The sequence below is a fragment of the Trachurus trachurus genome, assembly GCF_905171665.1.
Source record: "Trachurus trachurus genome assembly, chromosome: 11".
NCBI classification, from domain to species: domain Eukaryota; kingdom Metazoa; phylum Chordata; class Actinopteri; order Carangiformes; family Carangidae; genus Trachurus; species Trachurus trachurus.
The window spans coordinates 2249639-2275169 of NC_139904.1; the positions used below are offsets into that span (position 1 = coordinate 2249639).

Here is a 25531-nt window from a genome sequence, read left to right on the forward strand (position 1 = left end):
GCAGTATTTACGTCTTTCCCTCATCAAACTCATCAAATACACAATCCAACAACTCCACAACACTCTGGTGGACAAGTTGTGATATAATATGAGATACCGTAAAACTTCAAATAAGGGCCGAGTCCCAAATTGCCGCCGGTCCCAATTAACCGCCGGGTGTAGCAAAATATTTTTTATATTAAACGCCCATCCCAAATAAACGCCGGGTCAAACATTGTTTTTCTGGTTGTCAAAAAATATTCTATGCAAATATAGCGGGTGTCTCGTGACGTTAAAGACGGCCGAGGACCGACGAGACGTCAGCTGGTTGCTCCTGCCCGGTCTGTCCACTCCTCTCATCCGCACTTCAGCACCTGTCCTGGGCTGCACAGTGTCGGCTCGGCTCGGCTCGCTCCTCGTTTTAAATAATAATAATAAAAAAAAGGACGGTGGTGCGAGCCAACACAGGTGCTGAAGTGAGGGAGAGGAGTGGAGAGACTGGGCGTCCGCAGGGTTTTTGCAACTTGCGGCGGATCAAGAAGGGCGGAGGACCGACATGACGGGGGGTCTCGGTCTCCTGGTACCTGTGCGGGCCAGGACCGCGGAGGTCAGCGAGAGAGAGAACAAGTCCGCCCCGGCCGTATTTACAGTAATGCCTTGAGAAACGCACGTATCATTCCACCGCCGCCTGCCGCCACGGAGTGAAGCCTCTTTCCCCAGAAGGAGGTCCAGGTTGAACACTATTAATAAACGCAGGTCCCAAATAAACGCAGGTCCCTAATAAACGCCGGTTGATTTGAGCGATTAAAGCAAATAAACGCCCGGGCCCTTATTTGGTGTTTTACGGTATTACAGAACGTTAATAACAGAACGTTACCAGACAGAGTTGTTGTAGAGGGAAATACATGCAAAACCGCTGATGCGCGTTCCTGCCGGGGGCAGTTTTTCATCAAGCAGTCTCTGCATTTCCCTCCAACTCTGTCTGGTAACGTTGTGTTATTATCTCATAGTGTGGTGAATGTGCAGGTCACAACTTGTCCACCAGAGCGTTGTGGAGTTGTTGGATTGTGTATTTGATGAGTTTGATGAGGGAAACCAAGAAATCCCATGAGCCTCCGTAGCGTAGCTCTGAGCAGCTCACGGCTCTGCTCCGCCGTTCTAAAAATAGCTTGCACCGACATTTAAAGGTAACGAACCTACTGCTATGACTATAGGGATTATGGCAATGGGCCACTTTGCCATAAATGTTGAACTATCCCTTTAAGAAAAGGTTTATTCCACCTCTCTGAAACTGAATTAAACTGCATTTGGAGCATATGAAGCATCATTCGGTTTGGACACAGAAATGTGGACTTACCGAGCTGGATGTGACCAGGACGAGTGTGGATGTGGGGTTGCGCAGGAGAACCGCCCCGTTGGTGGCGGCGCCGTTGATGGGCACGGGCGCCTGCAGGCCCGGCGGCGCGGCGGCGTGGTGCTGCGGCTGGCTGTGCTCCCGGGACCGGCTCCTCTCCCGCCGACCCAGCGGGCCGTCGGAGAACTTGGCGAGGGGGACGTCCGGGTTGCGCACAATGACCGGGGAGTCGCGCAGGGGCACGATGCGGCGCGGCGAGGGCTCCTGGGGCAGCGGTGAGGGAGGCGTCGGGGAGACGAGCATGGGCGGCGGCGTGGAGGCGGCCGAGGACGGCGGCCGGCTGGTGGCGCTGCGCGGCCGCGGGAAGGAGAGCGAGGACGGCGTGGTGGGCTGGCTCTGCGGCGAGAGGACTCTGAAGGCGGCGGGGCTGTGGCCCAGCGGCGGCTCGCCAAGCATCCCGCCAACGCCAACGACGCCCATGAGCTGCTGCTGCTGCTCCGGTTTGGTCTGGTAGTCCGGCACGGCGGACAGCGACAGCGGCAGCGGCGGCGGCGGGTGCGAGTCCAGCTTCCTCTTGCTGGGGCTCATGGGAACGGTGAAGGTGAGGTTGGTCTGGAACGTCGGCACGATGCCCGACAGGTGGCGCTCTCGCTCGGCGGCGCCACCGGGCATCGCGCCCATCTTGGTGCCGCTCAGCTGGCGGTTGCGGCGCGGCGTGAGCGAGGCGGGCGCCGTGATGGGGCTGAAGTTGGCGGGGCGGAAGCCGAAGAGCGGCGAGGGCGAGGGCGACGGCGTGGGCGAGAACGGCGACTGGTTGGAGATGGGCGAGTAGGACGGCGTGCCCGAGCGCGAGCCGCCGCCCAGCGACACCAACATGGTCGCCGCCTCGCACTCGTCGAAGTCGAAGCGCGACAAGTCCTGGGGGAGCAGGGACGGGAGCACGAGGCGCGGCCGCGAGTCGCCGCCGCGGCTGCTGGCCTCGCTGCTCTCCCGCGACGTCTCGTCCCAGTCGAACTCGGAGCTGGCGCGGCCGCCGCCCAGACGCAGGTCGGACGGCGTCAGCGTGCCCGTGCTGCTGGCGCCGCCGCCCCTCTCCCGCCCGACGCCGCCGCTCGCCTCCATCTCCTTGGTCCTCATGGACAGGTGTCGGGAGCAGTAGCCGCGGCGCTGCGACTCCTTGGAGCAACCTTCCCGCGAGCACAGCCGCCGCCACTGCTTCCCGTTGAACTTCTTGCGGATGCCCGTCGGCGTGCACACCACGTCGCCCTTCTTGTACTTCTGCTGGGCGGCGGTGAGCGGCGTGCGGGAACGCGAGGACGACGAGGAAGTCGAACCCGATCCAGATCCGCCACCGCCACCGCCGCCGCCGCCGCCTGAAGAACCTCCTCCTCCTCCTCCTCCTGAGGCTTTATTATCCATCCTGGAGGAGGACGCCGTTGACGAGGAGATGGGCGGGAGCGGCGGCAGCTGCGGCGTGGCGAGGACGCCGGCAGCCGCGGCCGCGACCGCCGCCGTCGCGGGATCGAGACCCAGCAGCACCGGCGACGGCGGCGGGTGGGGGTTCAAGGCGAGGTGGGCGGAGGGGATCCCGATGCCGCGCACCACGGACAGGTGCGGGTTGAGGTAGCCGGGCGGCGGCGGCTTGGAGACGATGTGGCGGTGATGATGGTGGTGGGGATGATGATGATGATGCGGCGGCGGGTGATGACCCATTGGTTTGCCGCCGCCGCCGGGGATGATCGCCCCCATCGGGACCATGTTGAAGTGCGACACCTCCATGTCTTCTTCGGGGGTGAGCGGCATGTAGGGGAGCGGCGGCGGCAGCGGCGGCTGCTGCTGCTGCTGATTCATGCTGTCACGCTCTCGCTCCCGCTCTCGTTCTCGCTCTCGCTCCAAGTCTTTCTCCATCTCCCACTCGCGGCCCGGCGCCATGCTCAGCACCGACGGCGTCACCGGCGAGGAGGCGATGCTGGAGGCGATGCTGCCATGGTGGCTTGACGACGACGACACGGGGACCATTCCGGGGTAGGGGATCCCTCGGCCCAGCACCGCCGCCGCTGCCGCCGCCATCCCCCGGCTCAGGCGACAGACTTCCTGCTCCACGTCCAGCTCCTCGCGGTCCTCGCGTTCCCGCTCCTTCTCTCGAACGTGAGCGTCCTCTCCTTCCCGTCCACCGCTGCCAACGGCAACACCAACGCCGACGCTGCTACTACTGCTGCACGGTAAATCTAAGTCCCACGGCGGCAGAAGGAGCCGCAGCGTTTGCCGGGACACCCAAACCGCCTGAGTGGGACCGGCCGCCACTCTACCGTCCTCGTCGCCGTCGTCCACGGAGTCGGACAGCAGGACGCGGTAGCGGTTGGCCACGGCGGGGTGAGTGTCTACCTGAGTGACCACGCCCTCGCGGTACCACTGCCACTGGCCCTCGCCGCACTCCTCGTTGCCGAACGGCACGCACACCCGCGTGCCGATGGCGATGGGATGGACGCCGGGCGGCGGGGCGTCCAGGATGATGTCCACCGCCGCGCCCGCGGGGCTGTCGTGTCTGTACGGGTAGCGGCAAAGCGTCTTCTCGCCGTTCAGCTGCACCTCCAGGCTGCCGTACTCGCCGCTCACCTTGCGGACGACGCCGGCGCGGAAAACCAAGTCCGAAGAACACGCCGCTCCCTCGTCACCACGCCGCTCGCCGCCGCCGCCTTCGTCGTCTTCGCTCCTCCTCCTGAGCTGGCGGGCGAGGACGCGCTGGTTTTTCAGTCCTTTGGCGAGCGCGTCTGAGTCGGGGAGACTGGTGGACGCTGCTGCTGCTGCTGCGGTGGCGGCGTGCGCGGCGGCGGCGGACATCGCCATCGCCATGCCGACCACCTCCAGGTCGGCCGAGTGCTCGCTGGCGGTGTCGGTGGAGGAGCAGCGGGGGAGGGGGCTGGGCGACACTCGCTCCGCCTCCCTCGCCACCACGTTATCGCCTCCTCCTCGTCCTCCTCCGTGTCTTTCCCGCTCCACCGCGCTGAGCGACAGCGTGGGCGGTCCTGGCGAGCCTCCGCCGCCGCCGCCGTCGTCATGACTACGGCCGTGGTGGAAGTCGTCCATCAGGCTCCGACTCTGTCCGCCGCCGCTGCTGATGTCTGGATACGAGATGCCGCTGTTGCCATCGCTTCCCGCTGCCGCCGTCGACCCGTGGTTGAGGACGCCGCCACCGCCGCCGCCGCTCAGAGGGAGGGGAGGTGGCGTGCTGGAGGAGGAGGAGGAGGAGGCGGGGTTGCTATGGTTACCAGCAGCAGCAGCGTTAGACGACAGGCAGTGTTCGGAGGTGTACTTCTTCTTGGGGACGCGCGCCTTGAAGGTGGCGGTCTTGCGGCTGGCGGCCGGGTTCGGGCTGTTGTTGGCGCTCGGCGTGCTGCTGTTGCTGTTGCTGCCGCTGCTGTCGCTATGGCTACCGCCTCCGCCGATGCCGCCAACGATGCCACCGATGCCGCCCGACGACCTCCCCGACCTGTCGTCAACAACAACGGACGACGATGCCGCCAACAGCTTCTCAGAATCCATCACGACGAGCGATGTCGCCGTCGTCGCAGTCGCCGCGGTCTCGGACAGCCCCTCCCCCGTCTCCGCCGCCTCCCCGGAGGAATCCCGGCCTCTGATTGGCTCGGCCCGGGACGACGAGTGCGAGTTGTTGGAGGAGGAGAAGGAGGAAGAGGAGGAGGATGAAGAGGAGGAGGAGGAGGAGGAAGTTTGGTTTTGCGGCGATCGGCTTCTGTCTCGGTTCTCATCCGAGTCTCTCTTCTCGCCGCCGCCGCCGTTGGCCCCGCCCCCCTCGGCGGCGGCGTCCCCGTTGCCGCGGCGCTTCCCCCCTTTGGCCCGAGTGGAGGGAGGCGAGCGCTTCTTTATCGGCTTCATCTTTTCATCTAGCTCGCCCCTCTTTTTTTTCCTTCTCCAAACAAGTCTTTTTAAATGTATTTATTTATTTATTTATCCCAGAGATTCTCCTTTGGCCTTTCTTCTCTCCTCTCCCCTCCTTTTTCCGTTCTCTCTATTCCCCCGTCTCTCTCATCCTCCTGTCTCCTCCTTGTCCTCCTTGTCCTCGCCGTCTTCTTCTTCTTGGCCTGAGTTGTGCGACTTCGGCACTTGCCCACCACCTTATTCCAAGAGACTCTGAAAAAGAGAGAAAGGGAACAGGGAGCGTGGGTTACTCATGTGGCAAACACATTCAGACATGCACAAAGCCGATTCAGCAGCACAGGACGGACGGACGGACGGAGCGACTAACTAACTAACTGCACCGACAGAGAGAGAGAAAGAGAGAAAAGTGACAGACTGAATCAAAATCAAACATCTGTGAAAACACTCGAGTGACATCAAAGAGGCCTGTAGTTTCAAAATAAAAGCACGGCAACAACAGAAGTAGTAGTGGTGGGAGTCTCATTTTAACTTGAAAAACCCCCATGAAATCATTATAATGATGATGCGCCACTGTCGCCGTAGAGTATTGTAGAGTATATGACTACAAATTCATTACACATGAAAGGGATAGTTCACCCAAAATTCAAATTTCACTCATTATCTCCTCCCCCTCAAGTGGACTAAGGGCTGGGAGAAGTTTCAGAGTCCTCCGTGGCTTCTCTGAGTTACAGCGGGGGGGTTCGCATAGCAGTATTTGTCCATATAATGGTTTTCAATGGATACCAACTTTCTTCGTCTAAAAAGACACACCAAAAAACATCCAAATACCTCCATACTGCTCGTCTGTAATGTCCCTCTTGTATTGAAGCCCCAACATGAGAAATTGTTCCGAAAAAAATTAAATAAGTCTATGTTTCAAGCAAATTTTGCATGATTTGCACTGACCGGCGGAACAATTTCTCATGTCGGGTCTTCAATACAAGAGGGACATTACATACGAGCAGTATGGAGGTATTTGGATGTTTTTTGGTGTGTCTTTATGGACGAAGAAAAGTGAGCACCATTCACAACCATTATATGGACAAATACTGCTGCACGGACCCCCGCTGTAACTCAGAGAAGCCACAGAGGACTCTGAAACTACTCCCAGCTCTTATAGCCGACATGACGGTGAGTGAAATTTGAATTTTGGGTGAACTATCCCTTTAACTTCAGAAAACGTATTTCCCCACAAAATGATAATAATAATGATGATGATGATGCGCCACTGTCGTCCGCCACCACCACTGTCGCTCGCCACTGTAGTAATAAACATGACTCATCTACAAATTCATTACACATTAATTCATTACATAACCTGCTTCTACTCACACGGTTACACAATAAGGCAACCTGCATCCACATCCACATCCACATCCACACCACCAGGTAGAGAGGGAACACAGGAGGAGGCCATGTTATTGTAGGATAAACACAACACAGACACACACACACACACTCACAGACACACTAACCAACAACACTATATGGAAATACTGAGGAGCACTTTGCAATTTGCCCAGACAAGCCTTTTTCTGCACGCACACACACACACTACTTCTTGGCCGGGGCAGTAGAGGCGGGGGAATTCCTTCTTCACTCGCATACTGAAACCCTCCCTTTCTCTCTCTCCTCTCTCTCTCTCTCTCTGTCTCTCCCTCCCTCCCTCTCTCTTTCTCTCTCTCGGTGGCGACCTTTATCTATGTATTTCAAAGCGGAGAGTCAATCCGCCCCTACAAACTCCATTTCCTGTGGAAGACCATTACCTAACTTCCCGTTACTTTATTCCTCCCTCTCTCTCTCTCTCTATCTATCTATCTTTCTTTGCTAGTATTACACGTTCATTCTCATCCCCTGCTTTCTCTATCTCTCTCTGTGTCTCTCTGATATTGATTTTTACCTCTCATCTCATCTTTCCCTTTTTCTCTCCTCTTCTCCTTCCACTTATTAGTCTCTATCCTCCTCATTTTCTGCTGCAGTCATGTAGCCAGAAAAAAGCAGAATAATTGTTATTCCACACCAAGAGTCATTCAGTATCGCCGCCGTGCTCTTTAAAAAAAAAAAAAAAAGAAGTCATTCAGAATATCTCCTGCTCCATTCACAGCAGAAAAAAGTAAAACACATTGATTTTTTTTTTTTTTGATTTTTTTTTTTGCTGACTTCTTGAACAGGGGAGGCTGTAGTCGTGGTTCGGTGTGTGTGTGTGTGTGTTGTCATTTAACTGGTTTGTTTGCTGTGTGCTGCTGCTGCTGCTGCTGCTGCTTGGCGTGGGACTCGCCTCAGGAGCCAAACTGTTGCTGTGTGTTGCTCTCTGCCTCATTTCTTCCAATACAAGAGTCTCTCCTCGGAGCTACGATGCTAACAACAACAACAACGACTGACAACAACCTCGTCTTCCTCTCTGACTCTCAATCCACTCGCTGCAGCTACTACCGAGCTCGTCAGCAGCGACTTGTTCTATATTATTAGTATAAAAGCTGCAATTTAAGTCGATATTTGTTATAAATTCACTATAATGATCCCACAGGACAGATATTTTTTAAGTTTAATATAATATAAAGTCACTATGTGTCGAAATAATGACTAATGCTCAACATATGTTCTATATTATTAGTATGAAAGTCGTGGCTTAGTCGATATCAGTTATAAATTCACTATAATAATCCCACAGGACATGTATTTTTAAAGTTTTACATGTTACCTACCGGTGTCAGATCAATACAAAGTCACTTTATATTTACAGATAATGACAATGACGACACATATGCTCTATATTATCATTATAAAAGTTATGACACAGTTGATATTTGTTATAAATTCACTATAATAATCCAACAGGACAGATATTTTCAAATTTTACATGTTACCTACCATTTGCATTAACATGAAGTCACTGTATGTGTCCAAATAATGATTAATGATAACAAAATAATCTATAATACAAAGTATAAAAGTTGATATTTGTTATAAATTCACTATAATAATCCCACAGGACAGATATTTTAAAGTTACCTACTGGTGGCAGATCAATACAAAGTCACTTTATATTTACATTTGATGACAAATGTGAAGCATATGTTCTATATTATTAGTATAAAAGTTGCAACTTAGTCGATAGTTGTTTTTTAATTTGCTATATTAATCCCACAGGACAGATATTTTTTAAAGCTTTACATGTTACCTACTGGTGGCAGATCAATATAAAATCACTTAATGTGTCCAGATAATGTTCTATATTATTATTATTATTTTACAAGTTGTGACTCGGTTGATATTTGTTATAAATTCACTATAATAATCCCACAGGATTTGTGTTTTCAAGCTTTACATGTTACCTACTGGTGGCAGATTAACATAAAGTCACTTTATATGTCCACATAATGATTAATGCTAAACGACTTGTTTTCACCGTCTTGTTAAAAAAAAAACGCACACGTGTGTCTATGACTGTCCCTGTTTCTACATTCGTCCTCCCACCAGTCGTTTCTCTCTGTCTGCCTCTGTCTTTTCTTTTCTTTTTTTCTCTCTCTCCCTCCCCTCCTTCCCCTCCTCCCTCCCTCTGCTCGTCTGTGAAAGCTTACATTCATTCAAGTCCTTTTAATATCTGCCACATCATATCGGCTGGAGAGAAATCCATTTTCAGAGATGAGTGCCGCCTGTCTCAAGGCCACACACACACACACAGCAAACATCTATGTGATGATAGTTGATAGCTGCACACACACACACGCAGAAAGCTCACAGCCATCATTGTGCCCTATGTAAATCCCTATTTAGGACCGACAGACAGACAGCCGTAGAGCAGCCAGCAGCAGCAGCCACCAGCCATAAAATAATTTGGCAGCCGTCCGGCCTTACTTGGTCACGATAGTGGTATGCTACGTGTGTTTACTCAGTAGTGTGCACTGTGTACAACAGCTGGTGTCAGAGTCATGGGCCCTAATGATAACAGCTTAAAGACAAGACTGATGCAACTCACACTCCCCTCTGTGAAACACGCAGCCAGGGAAAAGTGCATTTACAGACAGGAGAGCTACTGGCTGACTGACTGTGTGGTTGGTTGGTTGGTTGGTTGGTTGGTTGGTTGGTTGGTTGGTTGGTTTTTTTTCTTTCTTACAGTACAGCAACTAACAAGCTGACATGAATATATACTGTAGTAATTTAAACATGACCGTAGGGCAGAGTGAAGCTGATTTAAATCATGTGAGGTGAAGGAAGGAAACAAGAAAACAAGTAGAAGAGTTTAAAAAAAAAAACGACAGCAGTGGCAGATTAACATAAAATCACTCTATATGTCCAAATAATGATTAATGTTAAACATATGTTCTGTAAAAGTTGATATTAGTTATAAATCAATTATAATAATCCCACAGGACATGTATTTTAAAGCTTTACATGTTATCTACTCGTGACAGATTAACATAAACTCACTCTATATGTCCAAATAATGATTAATGTTAAACATATGTTCTATATTATTATTGTAAAAGTTGATATTAGTCATAAATTCACTATAATAATCCCACAGGACAGATATTTTAAAGTTACCTACTGGTGGCAGATCAATACAAAGTCACTTTATATTTACAAATAATGACAAATGCATATGCATATATCTTATATTTTTATTATAAAAGTTGCGACTCAGTCAATATTTGTTATAAATTTACTATAATAATCCAACAGGACAGATATTTTAAAGCTTTACATGTTACCTATTGGTGGCAAATTAACATAAAGTCACTCTATATGTCCAAATAATGATTAATGTTAAACATATGTTCTATATTATTAGTGTAAAAGTTGATATTAGTTATAAATTTACTATAATAATCCAACAGGACAGATATTTTAAAGCTTTACATGTTACCTATTGGTGGCAGATTAACATAAAATCACTCTATATGTCCGAATAAGGATTAATGTTAAACATAATAGTTCCATATTATTAGTATAAAAGTTGATATTAGTTATAAATTCACATTTTCAAGTTACCTCCTGGTGGCAGATCAATACAAAGTCACTTTATATTTACAGATAATGACAAATGTGACCCATATCATTCTACATTATTATCATTATAAACGTCATAGGCCTTAAATAGTGTCGTGGCACTTTAATCTGTTTTTATCAACCGCAACTGGGATAAATAAAACAAACTCATTACAACTCAGGAAACATGCAACTGATTATTATATCGAGTGGAAAGTGTGTTAACTTGATAAAAAAAAAAGAGTGTATGACCACACAGGCCACATGTACGTACACACACACACACACACACACACACACACACACACACACACACACACACACACACACACACACACACACACAGCTCAGACAACTGTTGAACTCTGAACTCTCACAAAACCTCCATTAGTCTGCACCTTCACTGTTTATGTGTTGTACAGGTTAATTAAATGTGCAATTAATCAACCAGCATATATATAATATATTGTATGTTGTACAGTTTGTTCTTTTGTAAACACTGTTTTCTATTTAATCTGTTGTACACTGGCAGTAAAGTAAATCTATAAATTCACTATTTCATTAAAAAAGTAGAAGAAAACTCAAATAAAAATCAACTTAAGTGTTGGAACAACTCTAATATTTCTATTAGATCACAGAGTTGATTAAATCTATATATTAAAACCCTCTGTAGGGAGAAGTGGGGGTGTGATGGGGGGTCATTCTGCATAAAGCTGTAAGTAAATTTAAGACTCTAACTTGTAATAGAATATTTCTCAGTGTGATTTTATTTCTACTGTTTTATTTCCTAGCTCTACCATGTGATTTCCCACGATGCCGAGCGCCTCTAGAGGATGTTGACCTCTCAGGTCAGCTGACCTTTGACACGGCACCACAAGGTCCACTTACGTACTTTTATTGTTTATAATGTATGTTGATTATTATCATTACCATCTATCTATCTATCTATCTATCTATCTATCTATCTATCTATCTATCTATCTATCTATAACAAAAGTTGTGAATCGTTTGATATTTGCTATAAATTCACTGTAATAATCCCAAGGGACAGATATTTTAAAGTTACCTACCGGTGTCAGATCAATACAGAGTCACTTTATATTTACATTTGATGACAAATGTGAAGCATTTGTCTATATTATTAGTATAAAAGTTGCAATTTAGTCGATATTTGTTTTAAATTCACTATAATAATCCCACAGGACAGATATTTTTAAAGTTTTACCTGTTACCTACTGGTGGCAGATCAATACAAAGTTACATTATGTGTCCAAATAATGATTAATGTTAACCATATAATCTAAAAGTTAAGACTCAGTCGACATTTGTTGTAAATTCACTATAATAATCCCACATGACAGATATTTTAAAGTTACCTACCGGTGATAGATCAATATAAAGTCACTCTACATTTACAGATAATGACAAATGCGAAGCATATGCTCTATATTATCATTATAAAAGTTATAACGCAGTTGATATTTGTTATAAATTCACTATAATAATCCCACATGACAGATATTTTAAAGTTACCTAGTGGCAGATCAATACAAAGTTACTTTATATTTACAGGTAATGACAAATGCATATGTCCTATATTTTTATAATAAAAGTTGCGACTCAGTCGATATTTGTTATAAATTTACTATAATAATCCCACAGGACATGTATTTTAAAGCTTTACATGTTACCTACTGGTGGCATATTAACATAAAGTCACTCTAAATGTCCAAATAATGATTAATGTTAAACATATGTTCTATATTATTAGTATAAAAGTTGACATTAGTCATAAATTCACTATAATAATCCCACAGGGCAGATATCTACTGGTTAAGTCACTTTATATTTACAGATAATGACAAATGCATCTTCTATTTTTATCATAAAAGTTGTCACTCAGTCAATATTTGTTATAAATTCACTATAATAATCCCACAGGACATGTATTTTCAAGCTTTACATGTTACCTACTGGTGGCAGATTAACATAAAGTCAGTTTATATTTACAGATAATGACAAATGCATATGCATATATCTTCTATTTTTATCATAAAAGTTGTCACTCAGTCAATATTCGTCATAAATTTACTATAATAATCCCACAGGACATGTATTTTAAAGCTTTACATGTTACCTACTGGTGGCAGATTAACATAAAGTCACTCTATATGTCCAAATAATGATTAACGTTAAACATATGTTCTATATTATTAGTGTAAAAAGTTGATATTAGTTATAAATTCACTATAATAATCCCACAGGGCAGATATCTACTGGTTAAGTCACTTTATATTTACAGATAATGACAAATGCATCTTCTATTTTTATCATACAAGTTGTCACTCAGTCAATATTAGTTATAAATTCACATTTTAAAGTTACCTACTGGTGGCAGATCAATACAAAGTCACTTTATTTGTAGAGATAATGACAAATGTGACGCATATGTTCTACGTTATTATCATTATAAACTCACTATAACAGTGCAGTGGTGAACTTTAACACACACATACACACCTTTACTCTGCAGGCCTGCAGCATGGCTCTTTACCTATAGCTGCACTAGCTCTACAGTGTTTTATTATAGGGGCCAGGCCCGGGCGGGTGTATAAATACACTGACATAATCATAATCCAGGGGAGAAGATAACAGCTGTTAACTTCACCTCCTCCACCTCCTCCTCCTCTTTCTCCTCCTCCTTCTCCTCTAGGCCTGACACGGAGCAACGACATGCAAACGACCTGTGGTGGTGGTGGTGGTGTCGTCACCTCGGGGTTTAGCCCTGGGTAGCACCGTGTGTGTGTGTGTGTGTGTGTGTGTGTGTGTGTGTGTGTGTGTGTGTGTGTGTGTGTGTGTGTGTGTGTGTGTGTGTGTGTGTGTGTGTGTGTCAAGCCCTCGTAGTACCGCGATTACTACCAGTTTTACTCCACAACACACACACACAGCAGCAGGCCGTAGAGCGTGCAGCAGCAGCAGCAGCAGCGACCAGGCCTCGACTACTACTACTACTACAACAACTACTACACACACACTCACACAATGACACACACACACACACGCACACATAGGCTACATACACACACATAACACAACACAAGGCCCCTTTCCCACCGCTGTCATTCAGCCAGTCAGTCACCGGGAAATAACCGGTTTAACGGCGCAATATTGATCCTTATAGACTATTATTCCCGGCGGATGGATACGTTAACTTACGCACTTAGTAATAATTATAATAATAATAAAAAAGAAAAAAGTCGCGTTGTGTAGTTGTGTAGTAGTTGTGTTGTGTGGGCCTGTAGGAAAGTGACAGTCGGCTGTGACCGGGCGCACGGATAGAAACAGCAGCCGGGGAGGAGGTGTCGGTGCCGGGGTTAACTTTGTCAAGTGTCCAGAGAGGAGGAAGAGAGAGAAGAGAGGAAGAGAAGGGGGGAGTAAGGCCTAGTTAATTCAGAGAAGCCACGTTGATTCATGAAAAAAGAGGAAGAAAATATGTCAATGTGAGAGAATGAAAGAAGAAAAGAGGTAGAGGTAGAGGAGGAGTTTTCTTTTTCTATTTTCTTATTGCTTCAACAACAACATGAACAACGCAGGAGAAAAATAAAACAGTTGTTCTCTTCTCTTCTCGGAAGTCCAGCGGCTCTTCTCTTCTCTTCTCTTCTCTTCTGTTATGGCGTTCAATTTATTTCTAGTGGAAAAGTTTGAGTCGCACCGCACCGCTCCCTTTTCCTCCTTCTCTTCTCTTCTCTTCTTCTTTTTTCTTTTCTCTTCTTTTCTCTCTCTCTCTCTCTACAATAAGAAGAAGACACCCAACCAATCCGCCCTGTGCTCCTCTCTTCTCCTCTTTCCTCTCCTCTCTTCTCTCTCTCCTCTCTGCAGGCCGCCCCTCGTATATATCGGAAAATACGCTGCTGCTCGGTTCTCGGGCTCCACTGTTTATTATAGCCACGGTGAACACACACACACACACACTGACACTGACACACACACACACATTGACAACACACACTTAGGCTACACTATAGGCTACTACACACACTGACAACACACACACTGCAGTGCTGCAGGAGGAAAAGGGTTTATAACACACTCACCACAGCTGATGTATAGTAGCTGTCTGTCTGGTTGTCTTTCCTCCACAGCAGCGGTCTCCTCTGCTCTCTCTACCCGCTGTTGTCGCTGCCTCAGTCGGCCGGAGGTGAAGCAGGGCAGCGGTGGTGGTGGTGGTGGTGGTGGCCGGTCCGGTTCGGTTCTTCTTCCTTCCTTTTTCCTTTTTCCGTTTCAGCTGTTTTGCTGCTGCTGCTGCTGCTCCGGTTTCAGCGGCCGTTCATGTTTCTCTCCCTCTTTCTCTTTCTCGCTCTCCTTCTCTTGCTTCTTGCTTGCTCTCTCTCTCTCCGGCGGCGGAGGAGCAACTTAAAAAAAAAAAAAAGGAGGAGGAAAGAAAAAACTAGTGCCCTGTTATATTCTCTACACTTACACAGTCGCAAAATGGTGAATGAAGCCCCCAAAGCCTTGACAACCAGCCGCGAGGGCCAATCGGCGGGCGCGGACGGCGTACAGTAGCCAATGGGAAGGCGGGGAAGCGCAGAGGGGGCGGGGCTTCGCGTCAAAGTGGATTTGACGGACGGGCTGCGGCGGCCAATCAGCGTGTGGGAAAACACAGAACAGCTGTTGAGGAGAGTTGAGGCTGCGGCGGCCAATCAGAGAGCGCGCTGCGGGCACGTCCGCGTTACTTCCACAGTCAGGCAGTCAGGCACGTCGCAGGCTGTGAAATATACAGACACCACTCTCTCTTTCTTTCTCTTTTTCTGTCTTTTTTCACTTTTTGTCATGTCATCCCTCGTTCATTTGTCTACGATACATGTAGAGGTGGGAGTGGATGGGTGAGGAAGAGGAGGGAGAAAGGGGAGGGCTGTCTGCTGCTGCTTTCAGAACAGGTTCGACTTCCTTTACGGGAGTAAAAAAAAAGAAAGAAAGAAAAAAAAAGGAAAAAGCCCCTGATGATGTGACATTATCGAGTTTTAATAAAGCGCAACATGTCACCTCCCATGATGCATCGCGTTTCACACTCTCTACAATTCACTTCCTGAAGCCACAGGTGTAGTTTCAACAAGCAGAAGAACACCAACTCCCAAATTCTCATGCTCTCTCTCTCTCTCTTCTCTCTTTCCCCTCCCTCTCTGTCACTCTCTCTCCTTCTCTCTGCAGCTTCAGCCAATCAGAGCAGCTCTGCAACCCCAAGTCCCGCCTTCGCAGCCAATCGGAGCGCCCGCCGGAGGCCATACGTCACCAGAGCTGCGCCGGATTGGCTGAGAGGCGCGGGGTCTGCAGGCCAATGACCGCGTGCTGCGGTGAGGTCATCCTGCTTGTTGCCATCAGCTCGGCCAAACAGGAAGAGACACAGAGAGAGAGAGAGAGAGAGAGAGACAGAGAGAAACCCCAGTGAGTAAGTTGGTCCAAACTGTGGGATTATGGTTCCTAAGAGAGTGACCCACATACACACACACACACACACACACACAGACGCACACACACACATGCATGGAGGTGTGTGTGTGTCTGTGTGTGTGTGTCAGCAGGTATAGGCTGCAGAGAACCAGACAACATGCAAACAGGCTAAAAAAAAAACACTAAAGCAAACAGTTTAACATGCACGACTCGAGTACACACATATGATACGGTAGCTACACACTGACACACACACACACACACACATATATATATAAGACACTAATGGTGTGTGTGTGTGTGTGTGTTGCGGTGCAGCAGTGCGACACACTGTTTCTATAGCTTACAGGCACAGATGGCGAGTTTGGTCAATGATGATGATGATGATGATGATGATACACAGCGAGCTGGTTGCAGCACTGCAGTCTGCCTGGCACACACACACACACACACATATGCACGCACACACACACATGCGGGTATACGAACCTACATATACACAGACACACACACACACACAGATGCACACACACACACACACAAGAGCAGGCACAGCGGAGTTATAACATGCCTGGGTGTTACATAAGACGTACGTGTACACAGACGCACACACACACACACTGCGCCCAGACACACACATACACACACACACACAGACTACAGGCGCTACAGGCAACCACTCCCCCGACACACACAAACGCAAACACACACAGACAAACACACACACACACAGAAGCATCTATGTATTTAGTGTACACATTTGATGAGGCGTAACATGTACAAGTTATGAGTCATGAATCTGTGAAAATGCACCACACACACACTCAGACACACACACACACACAGACACACACATGCGCACACACATATGCACGCACACACACACGTTAAGTGCAGAGTGAGTGGGATCTCCAGACGTCTTCATCTTCTCCTTCTTCTTCATCATCTGTGATAGTGAAGCACTGCAGAGTCTCTGACTGACTGCTGTGTGTGTGTGTGTGTGTGTGTGTGTGTGTGTGTGTGTGTGTGTGTGTGTGTGTGTGTGTGTGTGTGTGTGTGTGTGTGTGTGTGTGTGTGTGTGTGTGTGTGTGTGTGTGTTCAGAAATGTAGGGCGAGTGAAGCGCAGGAAGGAGAGGGAGGGGGGGGGGGGCAACAACTTTGAGGGGCGGCTGGTTTCATAAGGCGCCGTCGACAGGCGTTAGAGAGAGAGAACGAGAGATGAGGCTCTGAACTGTGAGTGTGATGATGATGTCACAACTGATCACCGATCAATAATCCACTAAAACGTCTCTAAACCACTGAAATAAAAATATGTTTTGTTACCGTTGGAGCCAATCTGGTTTAAAATCTATACATCTATAAATAAAAATCTATCTATAGCTATAAAAATCTAGAGATTAGAGGTTATAGGAGATATGATTGATTGATATATTGATTGATTGATTGGCACCAAACCAAACTGCCTCCTGTATCTGTGATGTGGTGGTCGTTTCTACAGGAGGCAGCCGGGGACAAAAAGTCTTGATTGTGATTAAAATTAGGGCTGTGCCAAAAAATCGATTCACATAAGAATCGCAATTCTCATCTAATACGATTCAGAATCGATATAAAATGTCCCAAAATCGGTTTTAAAAAATAAAAAAAATGAAACAAATCTGCTGCTGTCGGCCTCCATTTCCTTAGAATTTAAAAGGCAGCATGTTTAACTGCTGTTATAACATTTTATAACATATTATAACTATTATTTTTAAATAAAGAGGCACTTTTAATTGGGTTACTTAAGCAATATGTGATATTATTGTTTTTATGCAACAGTTTCAACGATTCCATCTCAGCATGGATAAATGTTTACAACTCAATAAATGTGAAAAAGACACTTCAGTCATTCTGTCTTGCAGCAGACTGGAGTAGATCATGAAGATCCTTTTACACCGACAGACTGAAGCAGAAATCATTATGAATCAAATAGTTTTGAATCAAAAATCGATTTTGAATCGAATCATATAGCCCCAAAAAATCTGAATCGAATCGAATTGTGAGATAGTAAAAGATTCCCGCCTCTAGTTAAAATGTGTTGCATCTGACTCTGACTGAACTGTCTGGACCATCGACCTTTCTAATCGGCTTCTTTTGTGTCGTATCAATCGATTAATCGTCTTTTTCCTGCTCCAAACCATCGGTACGTATATATTTTTTTTTATTTAAAGCAGAAGTAAGCGATATTTTTGTGTTAATCTAAGTCTTAAATAGTTATATCTTCCGACAGCAATCACTTACATAGAGTGTTTGGTCTGAAACACGGGTCTGTCAGTCCCTCTGCTCTGCTCTGAGCCGAGGAGAAAACTTTCCTTGTATCCTACAACCTTTATCCAATGAGGAGAGAGAACGGCATAAAGGGGCAGTCCTCTCTGTGTGTGCAGCCAAGGGATGCGCCTGAATGTGGTGACGTAGGGACGAGGACCAATAGATCCATGACGAGGGCGGGGGCTGCTAACTCCATCGGCTGACAAGAAGTTATGGTGCGTTCAAGGCAACTCGTAACTCGTTACGAGTGGCCGTTATAGTGACTTTCACAGGTAAAACAGGTCGGAGAAACACGAGTGGGTTGCCTGGAACGCTACAAAGTCGTAAGTTGTGACTTGAAGCTGTAATTTACGGTTTCAAAAGCCTGCCTGGAACGCAGCATTAGCCAAAACGACCGGATCGCTTACTTCTGCTTTAACATTTATTTATCCAGGTAAAATGTTTGAGAACAAACTCTCATTTACAAACATGACCTGGCTCCAGCACAAAAATAAACATTACATAAAAAACATTTCAACTACAATACAATGCAACAAACGAAACACACATGTCACGGGACATGTTCATGAAATGTGCATGCGTGTGTGTGTGTGTATTTACACACATGCCTAACATTTCACATGTGTTTTTAAAACCTGTTTTTTGTGTCAGTTCATCCTCCTGTGTCACTAAAAAAATTTTTTTTAAAGTTGTTTTGTTTTCGTTGGAGCCAAACTGGACAAAACTACTACTACTGATGCTTTTTTCACCCTGATCGTTATAAAATGTACTTATGATCATGATTGGCACAAAATTACATCTTTGTGAAAAAGCATAATTAAAGGGATAGTTCAACATTTTGGCAAATTGGCCCATTGCCATAATCCCTATAGTCATAGCAGTAGGTTTGTTACTTTTAATTGTCGGTGCAAGCTATTTTTAGAACGGCGGAGCAGAGCCGTGAGCTGCTCAGAGCTACGCTACGGAGGCTCATTATGGGATTTCTTGGTTTCCCACATCAAACTCATCAAATACACAATCCAACAACTCCACAACGCTCTGGTGGACAAGTTGTGACCTGCACATTCACCACGCTATGAGATAATAACACAACGTTACCACACAGAGTTGTTTTAGAGGGAAATTCATGCAAAACCACTGATGCACGTTGCCTTCAGGGACAGTTTTTCATCAAGCAGTCTCTGTATTTCCCTCTAAAACAACTCTGTGTGGTAACGTTGTGTTATTATCTCATAGCGTGGTGAATGTGCAGCTCACAACTTGTCCACCAGAGCGTTGTGGAGTTGTTGGATTGTGTATTTGATGAGTTTGATGAGGGAAACCAAAAGAAATCCCATAATGAGCCTCTGTAGCGTAGCTCTGAGCAGCTCGCGGCTCTGCTCCACCGTTCTAAAAACATCTTGCACCGACAATTAAAGGTAACAAACCTACTGCTATGACTATAGGGATTATAATGGCAATGGACCAATTTGCCAAAATGTTGAACTATCCCTTTAAGGTGGACAAAGTGAATGAGGAAAAAGTTGATGGACAGACAGAATGAGTGACGGAGAGCTGGAGTCAGAAACACAGAGTGACTCTTTGCCGCCGGTGAACGAGCTCCATAAATCCCACCGGTATTAGCGCCTCTGAGCACTTTCTAAGAATGAAACGTCTAAGCCCCCCACCACGCACACACACACACACACACACACACACACACACACACACCTACACACACCTCTAACCCCCCCCCCTCTCCAATCCCAGTCACTTTACACTAAATGCATTACGGCCACTTAAACCACTAAACAGCTCCAGAGACCCTGCACCACTGAGCCTGACCCGACACTCTCACACACACTCATATTCAAGTGTGTGTGTGTGTGTGTATATGACTGTGTGTGTGTGTGTGTGTGTGTGTGTGAAAAAGAAGAGAGGAACAGAGTGAGAGTGAGAGTGCGAGCCGGACCAGATGAGACCGAGCGGCTCCACTTCCACTCCAGCTCTGGAGGTTGAGTGGATGAACAACAGTGGATGTAACAGGCTGAGAGCCGTCGACCAATCAGCTGCTTCCAAACTCTGACTCATCATCGGCTCATTCATAAACTTTATAACTCTGGTGATGATAATAATAAACATTATATGGATTTTATATTGATCACTGACTGTAAACAGGAAGTGACGCCATGGTGACCTGCTTTATATGCTATCTATCTATCTATCTATCTATCTATCTATCTATCTATCTATCTATCTATCTATCTATCTATCTATCTATCTATCTATCTATCTATCTATCTATCTATCTATCTATCTATCTATCTATCTATCTATCTATCTATCTACCTACCTACCTACCTACCTACCTACCTACCTACCTACCTACCTACCTACCTACCTACCTACCTACCTACCTACCTACCTACCCTATCCTTCTGTCTATCGTTCTATCTATCGTTCTATAGAAGTTGTGACTATATCTATTTGGCAAAACACTGTTACAGTTCAGCGCACCACCATAGCTCACTTGCAAAACCTCATCTCTCTCTCAAAACAGTTCCCTCATGTACCAAAACTAAATTTCCTTCTCATACAAATAGTCAGTTTCCCCAAAATGCATCGTCCCTTTGGCGTTGTGTGAGCACTGCAAGTCAAAATGTTTAGATGTTTTGTCACTATGGGAGAGAACCATTGAAATATTCCTCATGTCCACCTCTCAGTCTGAGCCCAGTCCTTCATTCACAATAGTTACTGTAATAGTTTTTTTTTGTCTAGATAACAGAATGCAATTGTGTATAAAATGGGTTTTACGCTAAGAGCAGCCTCCAAGGTTTGACCAAGGAAGTTGTAACCATTTTTATTCACACACATAAAGTTCAGTTTTTCTTGCAGACACTTCTCACATCACTATTAACATTTGCACAACAGTTAGTGCATTTCTCAAAACAATCAGTTCAAACTGCAAAACCTAGCGGATAACCTGCAAAAGCGCCTCACTTACTCAAAATGGATAGTTCATCCCTCAAAAGCAAAGCTAGTACTCATGTCAATGAAACTGCATGTGAGTGTCGTCAAAATGAGAAGTCCTGACACCATCGTTTATGAACAAGATAGTCAAACAGGTTTGTCATATTTTCATTATGACGGTTTATTCTCTAAGTGTTTTCCAACGCAAAAAGGTCAGATCTTGGTAACACTGCCTCAAGACAGCACGATACACTACTTGTACATGTGAAAACTAAAGTAGTAAAACTTTTCCTCAGGTTGAGTCACAACTTCTATACTGATAATATAGAATATGTATTTTATATTTATCGTATTAGTAGATATAAAGTTACTTTACATCAATCTGCCATCACTATAGGTTTGAAAAAATATGTATTTATCAAGTGTTAGATAGATAGATAGATAGATAGATAGATAGATAGATAGATAGATAGATAGATAGATAGATAGATAGATAGATAGATAGATAGATAGAACCTTCCAGGCCACCGTAGTTACAGTAGACATTCATCTTTGAGGGAACTCCTGAATCAGGCAGAGAGAAAAGTATCTGTATTTATTATATATAATTTCAGTTCAGGCCTCGTTAATCTAAGAAGAAACCTCCCAGTAAATGTGAGTCAATCTAAAGCAGCAGATCTTAATAAAATAACAGAATCTCTGCAGAGTAATGAACCGTAAAGACTCTAATGTTCCTCTGATGGAGGAGTTTGTTTCTCTTTATTTCTCTGCCACTTGTTGCTCAGACAGTGAATCATCTCTGTGCTTTCACTCATGTTGATACTTTTCTTTTTTGTATTTATTGATATTGATACCATCGTCCTACTGCACCAGATTCTGTAGTTTGTATATTTCTCTAATTATCTGTCAGATAAGTTGTTTAAAAGATGTAAATTTAATGTGTGTGTTTGTTTTGGATGGACAGTGAACGCACCATCAAACGTCTGCAGGGAAACGACTCCATCCATTTTATTACAGTTTACAGTTTCATTTCTATTGAACATCTCACCTCTTTGTGTTTTTATTACCTTTTATCTATTTCAGTTTTTATTCAGTGGTTATTTGTTTTATTATTTTTTACTTGTGTGATGTGTATTCTTCAATCCATTCCAATGTCTATATTTGTTTTATGATCTTATTATCAACCTGTCACTCACCTTTATGACACTAATAATGTGTCAGAGATGCTTTGTAAATAAAGTTTTATTGCTGTATGTAGATAATAAACCTGTGATCACCGTTGTCCCTCAGAGATGTGACGCAGAGACTGAGCTGTAAACCACTAACCACTAATTATCTGGATGCAATTAAACTCCATATAACGACTGTTTTGTTGGTGCAGCAGTGACACTTTCATTTTCTACTGTTGCTCTGTTTGTTCTGTTTATATCAACGGTTGTTATCTCATAATTTATTATGTTTAAATCACTTTTTTTGTTGTTGCACCAAACAAACTTGAGTTTTATTGAGCTCAGGTTGAGGCCCTGCAGCAGTTACCGCTCCGGCTCACTAGATGGCGCTGTCTCATCTGTCTTCAACTCCAACAGCTAAAAACAAACTGTCTGGATGGTCTTGTGTGTTTTTTCTTTTAATTTACTGTTGGCTGTTGTGATGCTGTCACATTCACAGAAAATTAATCAGAGAGTTTGAAACAAGTGGAACGAGGAGAAAATGTTATATAAATGACTATAAATAAAGACATATTTTAATAAAGAAAGAAGAAAATCATTAGAATTTATGATTATTTTGTGTCTTGAGCTTTGTTTCTTTTCCTTTTTGTTAAATTTTTTACTATAATTTCTTTTTTTATTCCATATTTTTGCTCTCAGGTTGTTAGTTTTACTCTCTGCACCAGTTTGCGACCAAGTCCTCGTCTTTAGTCGACTGTGGGTTGTTCAGGTGTCGACTAACGCCGCCCTTCTTAGCCAAACCACACCGCACCCTCAGGTTTTGTGTTTTTTTCCAACTTTATTGTAGGCCTATAGTTCAAATTTAGCTACATACACTCTCAGTAGGAACATATACTGTATATTGCAGTCTTTTTCCAGAAGACATTAGTTTTCATACAATAAAAATAGAAAAATAAATCTACAAGGCTTAATACAGAATAGAAAAAAGCTATTTTAAATATGTAGGCTATATACATATAGAATGAAAGGTATAACACAAATTGAAGGCACTGTACTCATTGGGACTCTTCAGATTACAGTTTAATTGTCTCATTTTCAACCAGTAAACTTAAGGAACTCAAATATTTCTTTATTTCTTATTTGAAACATGCTATTGATGGGGATGTATTTTTCCATTTGCCGGGGGGAGGTATGGTATTTGCCCAAAATGATTAGCTTATCAGACCTACAAACTCTGGAGCAGTGAAAAAGGTGACATCATACAAAACTAAAACCCTCTTCATTCACTTCTACTACCCTGGTTGACATAAAAAAAAGGTGACTGTAGCCAAAAGATGAGCGGTTTGCAACTATATTTATCTGGACCCTCAGGTAGAGAACAGCTGGATGAGAACGTGGCAGCAGCAGCAGATGCGTTGTCTACGTTGTCTTCTCTTCTCGTGACTCTCAGATAATGAATCCTCAGTAATGAGGACGCTGCTGCTGAGTCACAGAGACAATCTGCCTCCAGAAATACACTCAGAGACCTGCTGCTGCTGCTGCTGCAACAGGTAGGCAACATGTAATCCTCCACACACACACACACACACACTCTGAGTGACTGCTCAAGATCTACGTCAACTAGTTCTCAGCGAGCTCAGTGGGTTAAACTGTGTCATTGATTAGTTGCTTTCATAACAGTTGTGCATGTAACAGAGCAAACAAACAGTTTGTCCTCATTTACACACATTACTGTAATACGTCCAAAAAAGATGGAAAGAAATCTATATATATTTCAAATGTTTTGCTTATTTTTATCTCAGTATTCAATCTAATGAAGTTGGGCCTAAATATCTTCTGTAGCCTCACAGGTTTAGTGAAGAAATCTGAAAATCTGGACTAATTTAGTCCCAATATGTGTCAAAATTATTAGTTTTAATCTATTGCATATGCCTTTATTGATTTGGTATTATATAATTCCAATAAAATCTAATCAAACACATTAAATCAACTTTTTAAATGTATTTACTTGACATATTTTGTTTTTTGGGATCTGGGTCAGTTCATTTCATAATCTCAGTGACTGATGTTTTTATAAGATAATTAAATGTGAACTGATCTAAAGTGTCCTGTTGTGTTTCTCCTTTGCAGATCAAATCAGACTTTTTTTCTTATTTTTATGTCAATATTGATTCGAATGAGGGTAATCTCATAGATTTAGTGAAGAAATCTGGAACAAAAAGTCATAAAATTTAGTTGCAAAATGGATAAAAAATGACACATTTTTACATACAGCATGTGTTTTTTTATTCATTTATTATCACATAATTCCCAAAGATTCTAATTAAACACATAAAATCAACATGTTATCTAATGTATTTGCATAATTTACATACATTACATAATATTTTTGTTCATAAGATAATTAAATGTGAACTCATCTAAAGTGTCCTGTTGTGTTCCTCCTTTACAGATCAAGTCAGAATTTTTTCTTATTTTTATGTCATTATTGATTGTAATGAGGGTGAGACTGAATATCTTGTGTAATCTCATAGATTTAGTGAAGGAATCTGAACATCTGGAACAAAAAGTCATCAAATTTAGTCGCAAAACGGATAAAAATCATACATTTTTATATACTGCATGTGTTTTTTATTCATTTATTATCATATAATTAAATTAAACACATAAAATCAACATATTCTCTAATTTATTTGCATAATTTACATACATTACATAATCTTAGTGATTAATGTTTTTAAGTGTTCTGTTGTGTTCCTCCTTTGCAGATCAAGTCAGAATGTGTTAATATAAGAAACATGATTAAAACCACATGCGTGTGTCTCTCTCTCATCAGTTTTTTTAAGCGTTGGAGGTCCAGAGTTTCCCCGGTGACCCCGGTTGGCCGGCGGACTGACTGACTGAGTCTCAGCAGGAGCTCAGCAACAATGCAGGATGATAATTAGCCTTCTGTTGTGATCTGGCTTCTGTCTCGGCTCTCTGGACCGCGACCTCTGACCTCGTCCCTCGGCCAGACAACAATCGCCTCTCGGCTGGAGGCCAAACAGCCCGTCAGTCAACCAAACCTTCACCCCCCCCCCCCCCCCCCCCCTGTCCCCCCGTCCCCTGTTGAGATCAGCTACAGAGCAGATAGCAGAGGGGAGGAGGGGTGAGGAGGGGGCAGGGGTGAGGAGGGGGAGGGGGAAGGTGATGGAGGAGGAGGACGAGTGCTAGTGGACAATGAAATGATTAACAGGACTTCAAAAAAAAAGGAGGACAAAAGAGTGTTGATGTGAGGAAAGTGAAGGAAATTAGGAAAATAAACGGATGAATGAAAACACTTTTTCTTCAACCAATGTTTTGGTTTTAGCTTCGTATAGTTTAATTAATTCTGAATTAACTGGATGTAAATGATAAAAGT

At 44.7% G+C, this 25531-nt stretch overlaps 1 protein-coding gene across 3 annotated transcripts in view; it reads right to left on the reverse strand.

Moving 5' to 3' along the window:
• The window catches only part of cica (capicua transcriptional repressor a), a 75873-nt gene extending 61161 nt beyond the window's left edge, over positions 1–14712 (reverse strand). For all 3 annotated transcript variants that reach the window (XM_083982129.1, XM_083982128.1, XM_083982127.1), the window contains exons 1-2: positions 14356–14712; positions 1337–5482 (exon numbers count right to left, since the gene is read on the reverse strand). In XM_083982129.1, the coding sequence (XP_083838255.1) occupies positions 1337–5227 (3891 nt within the window). In that variant the 5' untranslated portion in view covers positions 5228–5482; positions 14356–14712. The remainder of the gene's footprint in view (positions 1–1336; positions 5483–14355) is intronic.
• Positions 14713–25531: the final 10819 nt, after the last annotated feature.